The following is a 17,588-nucleotide window of genomic DNA, read 5'->3' as shown; positions in this document are numbered from 1 at the left end:
GACTCCTCGTGGTTATGGTTTTTCTCCTCTAACCAAAAAAAAAAAAAAAAAAAAAAACCTTTCTTAAGTCTGAATAAATACAACAAACACACATGTTCTGGGTCTCCAGCTCAGCCAGTTCTCCTAGGCCCTGAACAGCACACGCCACTGCAAGGACCATCTCTTGCCCCTTTCTTTTTCCCTATGTGATCATTGTCACTGACTTGATTAATACCATTACAGATTAGTCTGGACTCTTCTAGAACGTCCTATAAACAGGCTCATACAATCCCACCTCTGGGCTATCTGCTGACAATTCTGTTGTTGAGTTTACTTTGTATTGCCCAATCTATCAGTCGTTCACTTCTCTCTGTTGTTAAGCAACACCATTCTTGCATGAAATGTCACAATCCATTTCTCATTTTCCTGGTGGTAGGCACTTAACAAATTTGAGTTTGGGGCTACTTTGAATAATGCCACTAGAGCCATTTACACGTACACGTGATACTGGAGGTGACGCACGTCTCGTTTTATTTTCTGTTGTGTGGTAGAGTAATTTTAAAAGGTAATATGTTGCTCTGACACTTGTCATTAGGGGAAAAATTTAAATATTAAATGCCACAGGTTAAAGAATAGTTCTCATGAAATTAGAATACAGTAAGTGAATGACAAGTTATGTATCACTAAAAAACGTAACTGACTATTCTGAAACATGAAAACGTGTGGAGGACACAGGAAATGAAAGATCACAAAACTGTGAGCACGTTCTAATACCTTGGCTGCTGTTGAAGTTTTGAAACTGCTCACTGTGTAGCCTCAAGCTCCCAGACTGGGCTACATCAGGCAGGAACTAAAAACAGATCTTTACTGGATGCTGGGCATGGACCCTGGATTGGGCACACACTACCACAGGCAGATCCTTTCCTGATGTAGATACTGAGAGGTTTGCTGAACTAGATGAAGAACTAGATGAACTCAGATTCACCCCTCTTCATTGGGCACTTGGCTGGCTTCAGGGCTGGGTAAGGGTGCCCAGGAGCATCACACTCATTCGAAAACTAATCCATCTTTATTCTTGGCCTTCAACTTGACCCTCTATGTGTCTTCTAAGTTTGTGACAAGCCCTGACCTGGGACCTCTTCATAATACCCTCAGGGGTTGATTTATGTGTAGGTCTCACTCCTGCTAGGCAACTCCATTGGATAGGAGAGGGATGGACCACTGGCTGGGACCTAAGTATCTTCAGGCTAGCCCAGTACCCACCTTAGCCAAGAGTCAGCCACTCTGGTTTTCAAGCAACTGTAGGGCTGGAGCCTGTGTCGGGGCTGGCGGGTCATGGGAGCTGCACAAAGCTGGCTTGAGAAAACATTTTGCGCAAGACATTTCCCAAGTGCTGGTGAGATTGTGCCACAGCCCTGCAGCCCCTGGCTGCACTCCTGTATCCTTCCCACATATAAAAGTCACTGCAGCCTCCAGCCACCAGCTAGCTCTTCCCGGGTCTGGTGCCTCTGAGTGTCGTCGGCATGGCGTTGCACATGGTTCTTGTCATGTTGAGCCTCCTGCCACTGTTGGAAGCTCAGAACCCAGAACACACCAACATCACCATAGGCAAACCTATCACCAATGAGACCCTGAGCTGGGTGAGTGCCTGCCCGGGGCCTGGACCTGAGCATTGTAGGTGGCTACTTTTTCCTCTGGGCTTTCCCTTCCCCAATGTCTGTGTTAATCTTTGGGCTCCTGGTACTGCCCTTCCCTCTCCTGGAGACTCTGGTGGCATCCCCCTGCCTCCAAATCCAGAAGCATCACTCTGAGGTCTCTCAGCAGGCAACAGGGCAGTAGGATGGCTGGTTTTTGAGTTGCTTATGAGATCCTGGTGTGGTATTTCAGTCTTCTCATGTATGGCTCAGAAGCCATTGCTTTTCAGCCCCTCATCACTGCTGACTGCCAAGGTCCATACTACAAGCCCTGCTCATCTGTGTGCCTGCCTCTCCCCAGCTCTCTGACAAATGGTTTTTCATGGGTGCCGCTTTCCGAAACCTCAAGTACAAGCAGGAAATGCAAACAATGCAGACGGCATTTTTTTACCTTGACTCCAACTTGTTAAATGACACGATAGAGCTTCGGGAGTTCCAGACCATGTGAGTTCTTGCAGCAGCCAGCCTACCCCGACCCTGGCCTCCATTCCTGAATGCCTAGAGACTTAAGCAAACTGCGTCTGCCTGGCCTCCCCACCCACCTTCAGGAATGGGGCAGCTGTCTTGTCTACTTGCCTCATGCCCACTCCCCACCCCGGGCTGGTCAGATCACCTCTCTCTCAGTTGCCCACTTTCTCTTTGCTTTTTAGAGATGACCAGTGTGTCTATAACTCCACCCAACTGAGATACCAGAGAGAGAATGGGACCCTGTCCAAGTATGGTGAGGATGTGAACTCACTGCTTTCTGGGGGGTGGGGGGAGGGTATTGCAAGATCTGAGGGGGAAGCAGAACAGGGAACTTAGGTCTGTTAAGTCTTTGAGGCTTGTAAGTAGAAGCAGATATCAAAACAGAGTCCAACTCCCAGGCCAGTCTCGTTTTTAGCCATTCTTATGATCCTGTGTGAGCTCAGAGTGGGAAGCCATGGGTTGGAAAGCTAATGACTCCAGTCACACCCTCATGTCACCAGGGACAGCACATAGGAAGGCAACACAATTGGAATGAGCCAGAGCAGATACTCGTAGCTTTTAATCGTCCTCCTGAAGGGATGCTTCAATGTTTAAGAGGAAGTTTTAACTGTGCCCCACCACCCCACCACCCCACCACCCCACCACCCCACCACCCCACCACCCCACCACCCCACCACCCCACCACCCCACCACCCCACCACCCCACCACCCCACCACCCCACCACCCCACCACCCCACCACCCCACCACCCCACCACCCCACCACCCCACCACCCCACCACCAAGGGCCCTTCCCAAGGCCCCAGCCATTCTGTATCTATGAAGAGTAAGGAGCGAGTCTGACATCCAACAGAGGCTCAGCACGGGGCAGCCCCAGGGAGCCCCAGGCATTTGCCCACAGCCGTGTGCTTCCTCACCTAGGGGATGGGGACCACAGCACCATTCTAGTGACTCACAAAGCCCTTCCTCCTTGCAGCAGGAGGAGTGGAAATCTTTGCCCACCTTATAGTGCTGAAGAAACATGGGGCCTTCATGCTTGCCTTTGACGTGATGGATGAGAAGAAACTGGGGCTATCCCTCTACAGTAGGCTCCTCAGCCCTGGTCCCCAGCTCCACTGTGCCTTAACCTTGGTCTCCCACCCATATCCCTACCTGGCCTCCCATCTGCTGGACCCTTACTCAGTGTACCTCAAACCCCTTCTTCCTTGCAGCTAAAAAGCCAGATATTGCCCCAGAGCTGCGGGAAGTATTCCAGAAGGCTGTCAAACATGTGGGCCTGGATGAATCAGAAATCATATTTGTTGACTGGAAAAAGGTAAATGAAGAGGCTGTATAACACCACCCTGGCGGTGGTCCCATTTTCAGTGACCCTAGAGGCAAGCTTCTGGTTAAGGCAGCGCAGCAAGGCAGGTATATTGCTGTTAAGAACTCTTCTGCCTACTGTGACAGCTGAGATTCACAGAAATCGTAGATGGGCAGTGAGCCTGAGGTGGGTGGGGTTAAGTAGGAGATCCTGGAAAGACTGTGGAGGATAAAGGGCAAGACCAGGAGGGGTGACTGAGGGAACAGCTGGTGCCAGGGTCCCAGGTTTCTCCCTACCCTTCATTTTCAATACCTATCCAAGCAGGGGTTGTGATTGAAGTCTTCCATGCCATGCCAACTCCAGCAAGCCCAATGGCTTTGAGAGACAGGGACGACCCACACAGTTGTCTTGATGCTCTCTCTCAACTTGTGCTGAGGGAGAATCTGCCTCCGCTTAGGCTGTTGCCCAGACAAAGTCAGAGGAGCAACCAATCCTCTTGCACTTAGTTCGAGAGACACTCAATACTTTCGTGACTCAGTTCTCTGGTCACCTGAGCCTTTCCTGGCATCATCAGTCCCCGGGTTCCCAGGAGGAAGGTGCCTGCATACAGACACTGCAACTGAGCTGTCTCACAGCCTGCCTTCCCCATCCCCCAGCCAGTGGGGCCAGCAGACTCACCCTGCACCTGTGGACAGAAGTGTTCAGAAAGTGCCTCCGTTTGGGGGACCCTGCTCCCAATGGGGGTGAATACACTGGAGCTTAGACATGGGGAGCGACTTACCCTGGACTGGTGGTTCTCAAGGGTGGGATGCAACCCCATATGTCAGATATCCTGCACATCAAATATTTATAACAGTAGCAAAATTACAGTTGTGAAGTAGCAGTGAAAACATGGTTGAGGGTTGAGAACCATTGTTCTAGACGCTCCAGTGGAGCCATGGTAGATCTAAGATACAGCTGGCTGACACTACCCTGCCCTTTCTGGTCAACCATTGTGCTTCCCCCCTCCTTAGAAATGTATTCATTGCTAGTATGTGCGTGTGTAAGCATGCCTGTGTGTGAGTGTGCATTCACAAGCATGCCATAGGATATGTGGGTGTCAGAAGACAACTGTGGGCCATGTCCTCCTCAGCTTTTTTCTCATGGACTCTGGCCATTGAATCCAAGCTGCCTTTCAGGCTTAGCTGCCTTGTCAGGTTTTTTGGTTTTTTTTTTGTTTGTTTGTTTGTTTTTTGTTTTGTTTTTTTTGTTTTTTTTCTGTTCTGTTTGTTCTGTTCTGTTTTTTGTTTTTGCATTTCACCCTGTATCCCAGCCTAACCTGCAACTTATAGCAATCCTCCTGCCCCAATATACCCCAACCTAGGTGTGTGCCGCCACACCTGGCTCAGTCACTCTGCTCTCTTCCCTGATATCTTCTAGGATAGGTGCAGTCAGCCGCAGAAGCAGCAGCTTGAGCCTGAGGAGGAGACCAAGAATGATCCTCAGGAAGACCAGGCATGAACTCAGCTCTCTGAACTCCATGGGCTGTCCCCATGCCCACCCCACCCCCATCCCCCGTCCTGTGTACTTTGATTCTATTTCTGCCACAATAAAGGTTTGGTGAAACAGTCAATATCATTTCGTTGCTCCCTCCCTTTTCGTCTCTCCCTCTCTCCCTCCCTCCCTCCCTCCCTCCTTCTTTCTCTCCCTCCCTCCTTCCCTTCCTGGAGATGCCTGAGTAGAGCCTTCCCCTAAGGACAATAAACCCTGCCCAGGGAATGTGAGAGGGCTTCCTGGAAGGGGCATATGAGTCAGGCTAGAAGGAGTTAATAGAACCTGATGTCCTTGCTATAACCCCCAAACCCTAGCGGGCACATTTGAGGAAGACAAGGCAGAAGACCAAGCAGCAGTGAGTGGGGGTAGGGAACCCAGGTGTGCAGTTCCTGTCCCAGGGGCCTTCACTTCAGAAGTGCCATTCTAATCACTGGAAGGCAGATGAGTTGGGAGACAGTCAGGTGCATGTCCATGCTAACACGGTCACAGTATAAAAGGCCAACGGAAGGTGGCACGGTAGACTTAGGCCTAGGCTAGAGGGCCTGGATGTCCCCAGGAAGAGTCCTCGGGGTGCCCACATAGGACACTCTGAGATGACGCTACTTCCCTAGAGGCCAGCTGACATCTATTTCACCACTGTGACCACAGTTCCTGAGTCACAGTCCACTCGGTGGCCAACACAGGGTCTGAGACAATCTTTACACTTGACTGTATTGGCAGTCACCTAGGGGATGTACTCTGTGTGTGTCTGTGAGGACATTTCCAGACAGAGCCACCTGCCCTGACTGTAGGCAGCGCCATTCCTCGTGCTGGGGTCCCCACTTAACACAAAGGAGAAATTGAGCTGAGCACCCACAGTTCATCCGTCTGCTAAGCTTATGGCTGTCCCGACTGGATGCAGTATGACATGGAGGATTGTGTCCCTCCTCAACCACGACCCCTCCTTTAGTAGCTTTTGTGAACTATTTTGTCACAGAAACAGGGAAAGCACCTGATGCTGAGCTCTGAACTGGGAGGCAGAGTGGATTGCAAACCCTGCCACACGCATGCCCAGAGTCAAGCTGGCCACAAGCACAGGGTGCTGTCTGCTCTGCCTTAGGGCTTGGGCAGACACTCCCCTGTTGAGTGTCTCCCACCGTTTCTGGCAATCTGGGGATTCATGTCGGGCCTTGCCCATTTGGCCTCTCTAGGCAAAGGACAGGAAAAGCAGAAGAGACAGATGTCTGCAGATACTGGAATGATTTGCAGCAAGTACCCTGGGGGAGACCTTAGCTGGGTGTCCACTTCCCTGCTCACACCTTTATCTTTAGAAACCACAGGCTCCTGATAAACAGCACAGACACAGGTAGCTTTGGGGATTTCTTTTCTCTTTCTTAAGTTCATTATTTATTTTCCTTCATTTGCTTTTATAACAAAAATAGATTTTTAAATGCCTCAAATATATACACAGTATGTGGTAACACACACAAACACACACTCACACACACATACATCCCAGAAATGTTGAGGTCACTCTGCTGTGGGACAGGGAAAGGGGTGCTGGGCTAGTCTCTCAGCCCCGGGCCAGGAACTGGCAGGGAGCTTGGTCCTCTAGTGGATGCTAACAAAATCCAAAACCATAGTGGGAAAGTCTGAGGCTGCTGGGTGCTTCCTGGCCTCTACTCTGTGGGCTCATGGAAAACCACAGAAGAGCTGGGTGTGTGTCATCTGAGGCCTCTGTCCCAAGACATGTAGGGGTCCCCATGTACTACCCCTGCCCACTAGTTACTAGGAAGAAAATCCCTGACTAGTACTCTCTGACAATGCCTGCCTCAGAGTGGCTATTACAGGCAGTGACCAAAATGCTTCCGAGACCCCAGCTTTCTCTTGTCCTCTCTGGCCTTCTGAGACGGGTCCAAGCTCAAGTTAGCTCCCCAGTGTAAAGACATTCTGTCCAGTAAGAGCCATATTATTAGCTGCAGAAGCACATGGGCAGGAAGGGGACAATGAGGAGAGTCTCAGAGGCTCTGACTCGACAAAAGGAGCTATGGCCACTACACCTGTTAGGCAGAGCTGGTCATTCATTCACTCCCGACCAGCCTAATGTCTCTCCATTTTAAATAAGCCACATGGACCAGGCAGGTGGCACTCTGTGGAGGGGAGCATGACATCTTCCAGCCATCAGTGGTACCAGAAGACTGTTGACTGGGAAACAACAGCGGCTGCCTGCCTCCAGGGAGTCAGAAAAGGCAAGAGCCTCGCAGGCTACGGGCATGACGCAGATCCGCAGACAGGGAGCGGCTCAGCTGACGGGTGGTGGAGCGAACGTTCTCGGCGGCCAGTGCAGCCTCTCTGAGTGCGGCCTGCAGCTCCTCCAGGTCATTCAGACCCAGCTGGACAGAGTGTCGGGTTCTCCGAGGTCCCCGAGCAGGCTGTGGGGAAGCTGTCTGGGCTGAGGTAGGTGCTGGGGTTGCATAGTACCTGGGGAGAGAAGGAAGAGCATATGGTAAGAGTCAGGCAAAGCTGTGGGCTATGGGTTCCATGTTTATTGTACAACCCGCTGCTTCCTCTACTGTAAAAGGCCCGTGTGGAGAAACAAACTTGGAGAGATGAGGGAGAGTATATGTGTGAGTGCTTGCCCAGGAGCAGGTGCTAGGCACAGGTAGTTCACCCCATCCTCTGACATAGCAATCACTTACAGAGCACCCAGACCACCCCTGTGTGCACACTGGGGCTGCAATGGAAGTCAGTTTCTGGAACATTCTCTAATCTGCAAGTGGCAGGAGCTGATGGAGAGCACCAAAGTGAATGCCTGAGCTTCCTGGAGGCAGCAGAGCAGCTCACACTCCCTCCTTGAGGGAGAACCTGGGCTCACTGTGGCTTCACTTGAAGCTCATAGGAGGGCCAGCTTGGCCTCTGAGTTCCAAGCTTTCCAGGGCAGATGCTGAAGGCATTGGATTACAGAGCCTCAGTGAGCTGCAGGGCTGCATCTGGCCAGCAGGTGGCAGCACAGCACCACTGCAATTTCTAGCTCACCCATGGTGGCATGCTCAGTCCTGCTTGCTGTCCAGACAGGAGGAACCTGAGGTGTGGTTTATTCTAACAATAACTGAAGCCCTAAGGCTATTGGTCACCATTGATGAAGCACTTGCTTCCCATATATTCCTTACATGAAGGAATATATGAGCATCTGTTTCCCAGAAGAAAACGGCCAGAGAGTCAAAGTCATCCGCCCAAAGTCATTCTCCAACTCCTGGCCACTTAATTGTCCTTCCTTGGGGTCACCACACCCTGGTGAGCTCATCCCCAGGCCCAGACTGTAAAGATTTGCCTTGAGAACAGTAAAGAACCCTGAGGCTCCCATAAGGCTGCCAAATGGCACCAAACCTCCCCTGCCCAAGGACAGGAAACATGGGCAGGTGTCCATACCACGTGAGCCAGGGTCTGGACACGAAGCAAGGCTGCTCCTGAGGACCCACCAAGACTCAAGCAAGAAGGCGCAAGAAATGTACCCCAGGCCTGGCCCCTCATGTCTACTGGTGCCTTGGGCTTCTCTTCCTGCTGGCGTCAGCTGCCATAGCAACAACTACCACCCCGCTAACCACAGAGACGGACTATCTATTGGTAACATTGCATCCCAACAGACCCACTTTATAGTGGAGGAAACTGAGGCTGAGAAGTAGCTGGTAACAGTTGAGACTAGAAAGGGGTTCGGGGAGATGGCTATGGCCATCCATTTAGTCATTCATGACACTATCTGGAGTCACAACGCAGACTCCACAAATATCCAAGTCGGGTCTTGACAGTGTCTTGCTGAATCCCCACATATCAGGATCTAGCAGAGCCACTCCCCCATTGAACAGATAGAGAAACTGAGGCTTAAAGAAGCAGTCTTCTGCCTCAGCCACAGCAGTCATAAGAAAGGGGATTCTTGGACAGCCATCCCTGAAATGTCACCAGACTGACATGCCCACTCTCCACCTCTTGGTAGGCGGTGCCCAAGCCCAAATCCATTTAGCTGATGCCTGCTGCATGCCAAAGCCACAGAGACAGGGCAATATGGAGCAGCTGCCACTGCCAAGAGGAGCCCAAGTTGCCAAAAAATGTAGGGGATCCTAGATGGTGCCCCGAAATAGAAAGGGCACCAGACATCAATCGAGGACGCTAGAGGAAAACAGCAAGCTTGGTTAACACTAAAGCGTCCTAGTTGGTTTTCTTGAGGTCACAGGTTTGCATATGAATGCAGACATGGGATAGGCTGTGGGGGAGGGGTAGTACATGGGAAAACTGTGTAGTAAGCACTCAATTATCCAAAACCATTCCACTAATGAGAGTCAATTAAAAAAAAGGGAGAAGAAATAAAAACTATGCTTACTTTATATGCATGCATGCATGCACATACATACATACATACACACACACACACACACACACCTTATTACAGGCTTACTCACTAGGAGAGAAAGACGGCTTAGGGTCCTAGGTCGTCAGGAAGCTCTAACTCCAGAGATAGGCCCCTCTTTCTAGTCTAGCTTACCACTGAGTCCCCAAGCACCCAGCAGTCTGCCCCCCGTAAGAGTTTGTCGAGTGACTACAAGAATGTCAGGCTTGTATTCCATTTTCCATATGGATACATTACAGGAAGGCACTACCCCTGGCTCATAGGCCCCTGACGTGATGTAAGAATGCTGATTTTTGCAGGTACTCTGGTAGCATGGGGCAGCTGGAAGGGAAGACTCACACAGTGGGTGCTGCTGGATAAGGCATAATGGGTGGTGAGATGTAGGCCAAGGTTGGTGGGACTGGGGCTGGGGGTGCAGCAGCCAGGTACCAGAGTCCAGGGGGCATTTTCACTGGCGAGCCCGTCTGCCTGCTCTTCCGCTTGAGGCTGGGGGTGGAAGGTGCGGGTTTTTTGGGGGTGTTCTCTGTAAGGGAAGAGACATTGTGTGAGGACATGGGCATTTGCAGCCAAGAATGGTGGGTCAGCCAGCCGCCCCTCCACTTGAGGCTGATGGGGGCCACCCTAGCGAGGGCATCTTTCTGGGATGCTGCACCTCTGTTCCATTTATTTTGTTCTAGCAGAGCTTAGAGCATACCTAAGGTCTGGCCACGCCCATGACTGGAGGAAGATGGTGAGCGCTCATTCCTACCAGAGGGGCCTGAGTTAGAGCCATCTGCTTCTGCAGAGGACTTGACTTCACCACACAGGGAACAGCGGAGGGTGTCAGCAGCAGATGATCCCGTTGACTCTCTGGAGACAGCACTGCCTGGAAAGGAAGAGAGGGAGGGAGGGAGGTCTGCAAACAATGACTGACATCTCTATGATCAGACCTGGGTCCCCTGCAGAGACCACCCAGGTCACCTGCTGGAGGACGCTGTGGCGTAGTAACCATGATGGGGTAAGCAGGTGCTGACCACATGCTAGCCGCTCATGACTTCATGTGTCACTCCACAGTGCCTAGCAGCTCACTGGGCTAGCTACTCTCGAGGAAACGGAGGCTTCAGGAGGCAGCACTTTGCCAAGGGAAGCTGCCGTCTGATCTCAGGCCCAGGCCCTTCAGATGACAAGCCCACTTTGGCTTTGAGACAGCCTCAGTGTATTCATGAAAGCCCAGAACAGGGAAACCAGGGTCAGTGGAGGGTCAAAGGGTCAGTTCACAGCAGGGATCATGGGACCACTTGCTGTAGATACTCAGCGCCACCCCTGCCTAAATATCAGACTTGTCCACTGGCTTTCCAAGCCAAACTCGGCCAGCACATCCTCTGGGAACGTCCCACACCCTTGGTCTGTATTTGCCCTGCTTTGATGCTGGCTCCTTGGAGACAATACTGGTAGGCACTGAGCAAGAGAGTGAATGAGTGAATTGGAAAGTCTGTCAGGATATCGATCCATGGTGGCGAGAGGCCAGTGCTCTGGAGCATAAAGACCTGAGTTCAAATACTGGCTCTACCACTTGTAAGCTCGTGCCCTTGAGCAAGTTCGTGTCCTCTTATACAACAGTCCGTGTTCAGCCCTAATAAAAATTCCCAATGGGGAGAGGCTTAAGCCTCGGCTGAACAAAATGCTGTCTCGTACCTGTGTCCTGGGTCCTAATGGTCTGGCAGTGGGGACAGGAGGCTGTGCCACTGTCCTTCAGGACGGCCTTTGGGGACAGAATGTGGTACTCCTGGCCTGAAGGAGAATCCAGAAAGATTAGTGTCAAGACCTATTTGGACTCGGTACTGGTTTACTCGGTACTCGGTACATTGTCTCTTTTCTCTTTTAGTGGTTTTACTAATTGCTCTCTGCCTATCTCCTGTGCACGTGTAAAGGCACGCCCCAAAGATGTACATGTGTGTGCGCATATACACAGAACACAGATGCCTGTTTACTACTGCCCTCTGCTGGCTCATTGTTCCATCTCTGCTTCTGCAATTAGCTGCCAGTTCTTGCTGTGTGGAAGCCATTAGGGCATGCAGCAGAGGCAGGATGCAGAAACTGGTGAGGCAGAAATATCACGACTAGTGTCATGAGTTAGGAGTCAGCACTGTCTCTTGGTGCCCCAGGCTCAGTTGAGGGAACAGCAGTGTCTCTTCTTGGGCACTAAACAGCTGGAAAGGGGGACATCATAGGGCCAATTTTTGGAATGGTGGCAAGGACAGAACAGGTCTGGATTGGACACTCAATGGAAAGCTCTCAACACTACTAGATATCTTGCTAGTCACAGTGTGGTCTTGAGCTCCTGAAATCCCACTGGACAGAGGTGAATATGCTGGGAGTCTCCAGCCAGTTTGGGCTACTTAATAAAACAAACAAACAAACAACCCAACAACAACCAAAACCAAACCAAACAAGGGCTGAGGCTGGACAGATGACTCAGTGTATAAAGGATAAAGTCCTTACCACACCCACATGAAAACCAGAGGCTGGGTCCTCAGCACTCACATAAAAGGTGGGTGGGTACAGTGACCTCCTGTAATCCCACCACTCAGGAGGCAGGGGTCAGCAGGAGAGCTGGACACCCAGGGCAAGACAGCCACCTGAACTACCTGAATTGGTGAGATTCGGGTTCAGTCAGAGATCTTGTCTACTGGCTGGTTGGTTTTGTGGTTACTTGGCAAGAGCTAAAGTCACCAGAGAGGAAGGAGATTCAGCTGAGGAAATTCCTCCATAAGATCATGCTATAAGACATTTTCTCCATTAGTGACTGATGGGGGAGAGCCCAGGTCATGGTGGGTGGTGCCATCCCTGGGATGGTGGCCCTGGGTTCTCTAAGAAGCCGGCTGAGCAAGTCAAGAGGAGCAAGCCAGGAAGCAGCATCCCTCCATGGCCTCTGCATCAGCTCCTGCCTCCAGGATCTTGCCCTGCTTCAGTTCCTGTCCTGACTTCCTTCCTTTCATCTTTTTTTGGGGGATGAATAGCCTTTCCTCCCCAACTTGCTTTTTGGTCAATAGAGACCCAGACTAAGACACTGCTTCAGTTAATAAAGTAGAGAGTGATCAAGAAAGACAGCAGACACATGAGGACACATAAGCACATGCATCATGTACACACGTGCCCAAACACACAAACAAGTTTATACATGAGATATCTATCTATCTATCTATCTGTCTGTCTGTCTGTCTGTCTGTCTGTCCGTCCGTCCGTCCGTCCGTCCGTCCATCCATCCATCCATCCATCTATCTATCTATCTATCTATCTATCTATCTACACACACACACACACACGGTAAATGTAAGCCGAGGGGATGGGGCTCCGTGGTTGAGCATCTGTTGAGTGTAACAAGCTCACCTGTGTACTGACCCCGGAAGGAGACTCTTCCTCTCTGCTTCGTGCTGCTCAGTGGTCTTGTCCCCCACTTTGCAGCCTGAGGATGCTCCTCAAAGGTTCTGCTCTTCTCAGATGATAGCCGAGGAGCAGATGACCCAGATTCAGAACCTGTGGTGAAAAGGGAGGCTCAGAGGGGGCAGGTGAGGGGCTCACCTGGAGGAGTGAGCATGGCGTAAGGGCGGGGCTCAAGGTGATGCTTGGGCTTTTGGTCTCGAGTCTTCCCAGGGGACTAAGGGCACCTCCAGAATCTCAGCCTGGAGCCTTGTGGCTATCACATGCCTTTGCAGCAACCCCAAGAGACGAATGCTGTTATTTCTATGTGGTTTGCTGTCACTTTATCTGCTCAGAGCAGGTGACAACCTGGCCAGGGACAAACTCCAGGATGCTGCTCTGCCAGTGAGGACCCTGCACTCTCCACTGCAGTGTCCTATTTGCAATGGTGACCATCTACACAAAGCCCTCAGTCCCATCCCTCATGGTAATGGCAGAGTCTAAGGGTCTAGGACTAGAGATGTGTTTGTCCCAGAGTGCAACAATAGCTCCAAACATACATACAGAAGACCCTCTTCAGGCTTTTATAGGTTCCCTGACCACAAAGACAACTAGGATCCCTAGAAAACATCCCTGGTCACTGCTCTCTGGTCACTTACTTAGGAACAGTCTGGGTACATCCCGAGGCACTGAGGAGGACCTGGCTCGCCGTCTTCCCATTGGCTCGGCTGGCTCTATGCCATTAGGCTCCCCAGACAGCCTCTCTGTGGATTTACTAGTAACATGGAAGAGAGATATGAAGTCACTAGATGAAGTTTTGAAGGCAACCTCCACAGATGACCCTGGCGGATGTACAACCCTGCCATAAACTAAATACATGTGAAAAGAAAAGCATAAGAATGGACCAATGACCATGCTGGAGGGGAGGGGAGAGTGTAGTGTCTGAGTCCGTGTGCCCAGAGAGCCAAAGACTGGCTATCTCTATAGGGAACAGAGGTTGGCATTAGGGAGGGGCTTCTACCTGCCATAGTGGGAGCCCCAGGAGGGTGGGGAATCCATCAGCTTCTTCTGGGTTTGGGTAGAGTGGTTGAAAGCAGAAGCTACACAAGCTGGGCTGTCTGGGTGTGGCCGGTGTAGGCTGTCCTCCAGTTGTAGGCGGAGCAGTGACACCTCTGCCTGCAGATCCTTGATGGCCCGGCTGGAGTGGTAAAGAGACAGAAACAAGATCATCTGAGCAACGAACAGAACTATTGGGACGCCAGTGTCTCCTGGGTGGGGTGGCTTGTGTCTGCAGACACAGGATCAGGCTGTACCGTCCAGGAACACCTTAACTTCTCTCTGTATTCATATTCCACAGGCACATCTGGGGAACCTACCAGTGAGGGTGACCCTCCCAGCATGCAGGCTCAGCCTCTTAAGACAGAGACTAGCTACAGAATAGAAAACACTGAATCTGGTTTGGAAGCGGAGGCAAGAGGATTACCATGAGTTCAAGGCCAGCCTGGGTAACATAGCAAGACCCTAGCACACAGGGCTGCCCTGCCTTCCCACCTCCTTTCAGAAGCTGTTAAGTGTCTGAGCAGGGCTCTGGGCTCCTATTCCTGTAGATATTCCTACAGTCCGTGGTTACAGCTATTCCCAGCAGAAGACATTTGTGCCCTGCTTTTGCCTCCCCGGCCCTGACCCACAGACAGGCAAGATAAGCATCTCACCCCACAACCCCAGACACATCAGATGCTGGGAAGCGTTCCTGAATTCAGGCTTCAGGAGGGAGAGAGCCGAGAGACAAGGGAAACCCACATGCTTCTGGGTGGGGTGAACAAGCCTGAAGATAAAGGTGTATCTAGCAAGGCTGCCTGGTAGACATAGGCCCACCTCCTGTCTAAAGGAAGTAAAACTGCCTATTCTGGCCTGCTAGGCCCCTGCCTCACTAACTCTCAGAGTCCTATGGGCTTTGCCAGTACTGTCAAGGACAAACCAACCAACACCCCGACACAGACCGCACGTAGGGAGCACCACTGGAAGCTGGGCTTGGCATGGCCATCATTCGGGCTGAGGTGGGCTCTGCAGTCATTCTGTGCGAGGTACCCAGGCTGGGGACTCCCCTCAGGATCCCTGGACTCTTGGTGCTCCATGCAAACATGGACTATGTGGTAACTGCCCAGAAAGGCTTGGGAACTTCGCTCTGGTCATGTCCAGGCAAGCTGTGTGTGCACTGAGCATGGGTCTCCTTGGTGATCCCCAGGGAGATGCTTGCTGGGGTTTCCAAGGCAAAGCCCAGGGGCTGTGGTAGCTGCAGGAGAGGGAGAGCTCCCAGCAACTGGTTAATCCCAGCTTGGCTTCCTAGCCTGGGGCCTGGAACACAGCCTGGGTGTCGTCTGTCCTCTGGATGGATCTGGCAGGCGCTTGGGCTTCCTGACTTAATACTTGAGTTGCCTGAGCACCGGTGGCCACCGGTCCCTACTGTACACCAGCACAGCAACATGTCACCACAACAGCTCTTTTTTAAAAATGCCCCTCCTTTCCTGAGTCCAGGGTCACCTTTCCCCTGTTGAGGCATCCTTTGCCTCTACCCCTTGGCCTCTGTACTGACCCCAGTGGCAGCCAGGGAACTTATAAAGGACAACGGTGACATGGCACTTTGCTACTTAAAGTCCCTCACTGTCCTCAGGATGAGCCTTCACATAGTCATACATTACTCTCTAAACTAGTCTCTTTCTATCTCCTCCCCACTCTCTCCCCTCTACACACACACACACACACACACACACACACACACACTCACATGTACACGCACATGCACACACACAGGCAAATGCACACATATGAACACACACAACTACACTGAGGTCCACAGACCTCAGGGGTAGACAAATTCAGTTCAGACCGTGACACAGCTGCTGGGTAGAACTGTGCACATAGCAACAGACATGACTGTACTGGCCAGGGTAGCCTCATTCCCAGTGTGTTCCAAGAAGTAACAGAGGGGCTTCTATCCAATCAAGGAAGGATCTCAGCAGAAAGCCGTTGAGAGCTGACAGGCTCTCACCTTCTAGCCCAGGTCTGCACAGAACCCATAATCCTCCCAACTCTGTCTCTCAGGTGTTGGAATTACAGGGGCATGGTCCCCGAGCCTAGCTTGATATTGATCTAGAATGCAGATGTTACTGGGCAGGGCTAGTGGTGTGGGGAGGTCTCAGAGTCAGAGTCACCTGCTGAGCATCTCCCAGTAGATAAACAAGAGTTCTTGACTTCAGTACCATTGAAGTCCCATAAAGCAGTACTGAGCTAGGAAGTAAGACCCAGGCACATCTGGCCATGGCACGGGGCACTGCCATGGCCTTCAGGCTCCTGTGCTCTCTCCATCCTACAGCGAGGTGGGATTGCCCAGGCTGTGCCCACTTACTCGCGCTCTGTCCTATTGAGGAGGAGGTTGGCAGTGCTCTCTGCTGACCCATGGGGCATGGAGGCAGCTGTGGGCGCTGGGGCAGAGTCTGGGCTGGGTGTTCCATTGGGAAGGAGCTGTTTGGAAGTCTGCTTCTGTCTCTTGAACTCAGACCTGGGAGCCGCTAGAGAAGCAGAGGAAGGCCAACGTGAGCAGCAGAAGTGAGCCTGGGAGCTTCAACTAAAGGGGGGGGGGTGATGTACAAAGAGGAGATAGGAAGGGGTGTGTGTGCGCGTGTGTGCGCATGCGTGCATGTGTGTATGTGTGTGCGTGTCTGTGTGTGAGTGTGTGAGCTACTGATGTCCTGCAGGCCTGGGTGTCAGAGCCCCCTGGGGTTGGAGGTATAGGTACTTCTGAGACCCTGATGGAGATGCTAAGAACAGAACTCAGATCTTCTGCAAAAGCAGTAAGTGCTCTTGACCACTTACTATCTTCTCAGTGCCTGTGGGTTGTTGTTTGTTTTTTGAGGAAGGCTCTCTCACCAGCCTGGGGTTGACAATTTGGCTAGACTAGCTGAGCAGAGTACCCTGTAATCTACCTATTGTTGCCTCCCCAACTTTGGAATTACAAGTGGCACTCGCTTGCCTATGGGTTCTTGGGAATCAAACTCTGGTCCTCACACCTGCAAGGTAAGCGTTTCACCAACTGAAACATCTCTCCCGTTTCCCTGTCTGTAAGCCCTATCTTTAATTCCCCTGTGGTGAACTCCCATAGTATCTTACATCCTGATGTACAACACAAGGCTGTCTGTCTGATGTTTCCATTTGGTCCCTCCCAGGTGGCAGCCTACCCAGGCTCCCCACTCACCTATCCGAGCCACTGGTGTCTCCTGTAGGTGGCAGCTCTGTGCTCCTCTCTGGAAAGAGCTCAGGCTGGTTCGGCTTCTGGGTATGCCAGCTTCAGTGGTTCTTCTGGGAACCACAGGCCCCCTGGCCTTGGGATGGGAGGTTCCATCACCAGGCACAGAGGCAGTGAGGTGTTGAGCCGATGGTCCTGGAGTGCTGGAGGCCAGGGGAGGGGAGACACTGAGGTTAGACAGAAATGGCTCAAGCCACAGTACCCAGACCCCTCTGGGTACTAAGGCTTGAACTCTCAGCCTTGGAGCCGCACATCTTGAGCACCTCAGTACATCTGAGGACCGAGGACAGCCTTGTCTGGGGCATCCTTGTTCTGACGTGTGCATCACAGTGCGCCTGTCAGCCATATGAGGAAGGACTGAAGCCCTCTCCATTCCTGACAATTCCAGACCTTCACGGGCACACCTGAGTTGCCAAGTGGGCTACCAGGTGGCCAGTGCCCCACCCTGGGGATCACCAGTCTCTACGGTGGCCTCACCACGTTCCCTTTCCTGCAGAGCTTCCCCACCCTTGGCTTTCCCTTGAGTTCC

At 51.8% G+C, this 17,588-nt stretch overlaps 2 protein-coding genes across 11 annotated transcripts in view; one reads left to right on the top strand and one right to left on the bottom strand.

Annotated features, from left to right (window-relative positions):
- Window positions 1-1,434: 1,434 nt before the first annotated feature.
- Orm1 (orosomucoid 1) lies at window positions 1,435-5,055 on the top strand. 2 transcript variants are annotated; one of them, XM_034503102.2, is made up of 6 exons: window positions 1,444-1,619; window positions 1,975-2,117; window positions 2,324-2,394; window positions 3,117-3,224; window positions 3,352-3,455; window positions 4,863-5,055. In XM_034503102.2, the coding sequence occupies exons 1-6, from the start codon at window positions 1,503-1,505 to the stop codon at window positions 4,941-4,943; spliced, it is 624 nt and encodes a 207-aa protein (XP_034358993.1). In that variant the 5' UTR covers window positions 1,444-1,502; the 3' UTR covers window positions 4,944-5,055. The 2 variants fall into 2 exon arrangements, with proteins under 2 accessions (XP_034358994.1, XP_034358993.1); XM_034503103.2 differs by lacking the exons at window positions 1,975-2,117; window positions 2,324-2,394; window positions 3,117-3,224 and having other exon boundaries at window positions 1,435-1,619.
- Window positions 5,056-6,326: 1,271 nt separating this feature from the next.
- Akna (AT-hook transcription factor) overlaps window positions 6,327-17,588 on the bottom strand; it is a 44,896-nt gene continuing 33,634 nt past the window's right edge. For 7 of the 9 annotated variants that reach the window (XM_076934813.1, XM_076934814.1, XM_076934815.1 and 4 more), the window contains 9 exons: window positions 17,009-17,202; window positions 16,163-16,325; window positions 13,778-13,954; window positions 13,416-13,531; window positions 12,727-12,873; window positions 11,032-11,127; window positions 10,052-10,222; window positions 9,697-9,880; window positions 6,327-7,436 (listed from right to left, as the gene is read on the bottom strand). In XM_076934813.1, the coding sequence (XP_076790928.1) occupies window positions 7,196-7,436; window positions 9,697-9,880; window positions 10,052-10,222; window positions 11,032-11,127; window positions 12,727-12,873; window positions 13,416-13,531; window positions 13,778-13,954; window positions 16,163-16,325; window positions 17,009-17,202 (1,489 nt within the window). In that variant the 3' untranslated portion in view covers window positions 6,327-7,195. The remainder of the gene's footprint in view (window positions 7,437-9,696; window positions 9,881-10,051; window positions 10,223-11,031; window positions 11,128-12,726; window positions 12,874-13,415; window positions 13,532-13,777; window positions 13,955-16,162; window positions 16,326-17,008; window positions 17,203-17,588) is intronic. The other 2 variants (XM_034501770.2, XM_076934817.1) reach the window with 2 other exon arrangements.

Source organism: Arvicanthis niloticus, chromosome 5 (assembly GCF_011762505.2).
Source record: "Arvicanthis niloticus isolate mArvNil1 chromosome 5, mArvNil1.pat.X, whole genome shotgun sequence".
Classification (NCBI taxonomy): Eukaryota; Metazoa; Chordata; class Mammalia; order Rodentia; family Muridae; genus Arvicanthis; species Arvicanthis niloticus.
The sequence above is the reverse complement of the archived record's forward strand: the minus strand, read 5'-3'. Positions and strand labels throughout refer to the sequence as shown.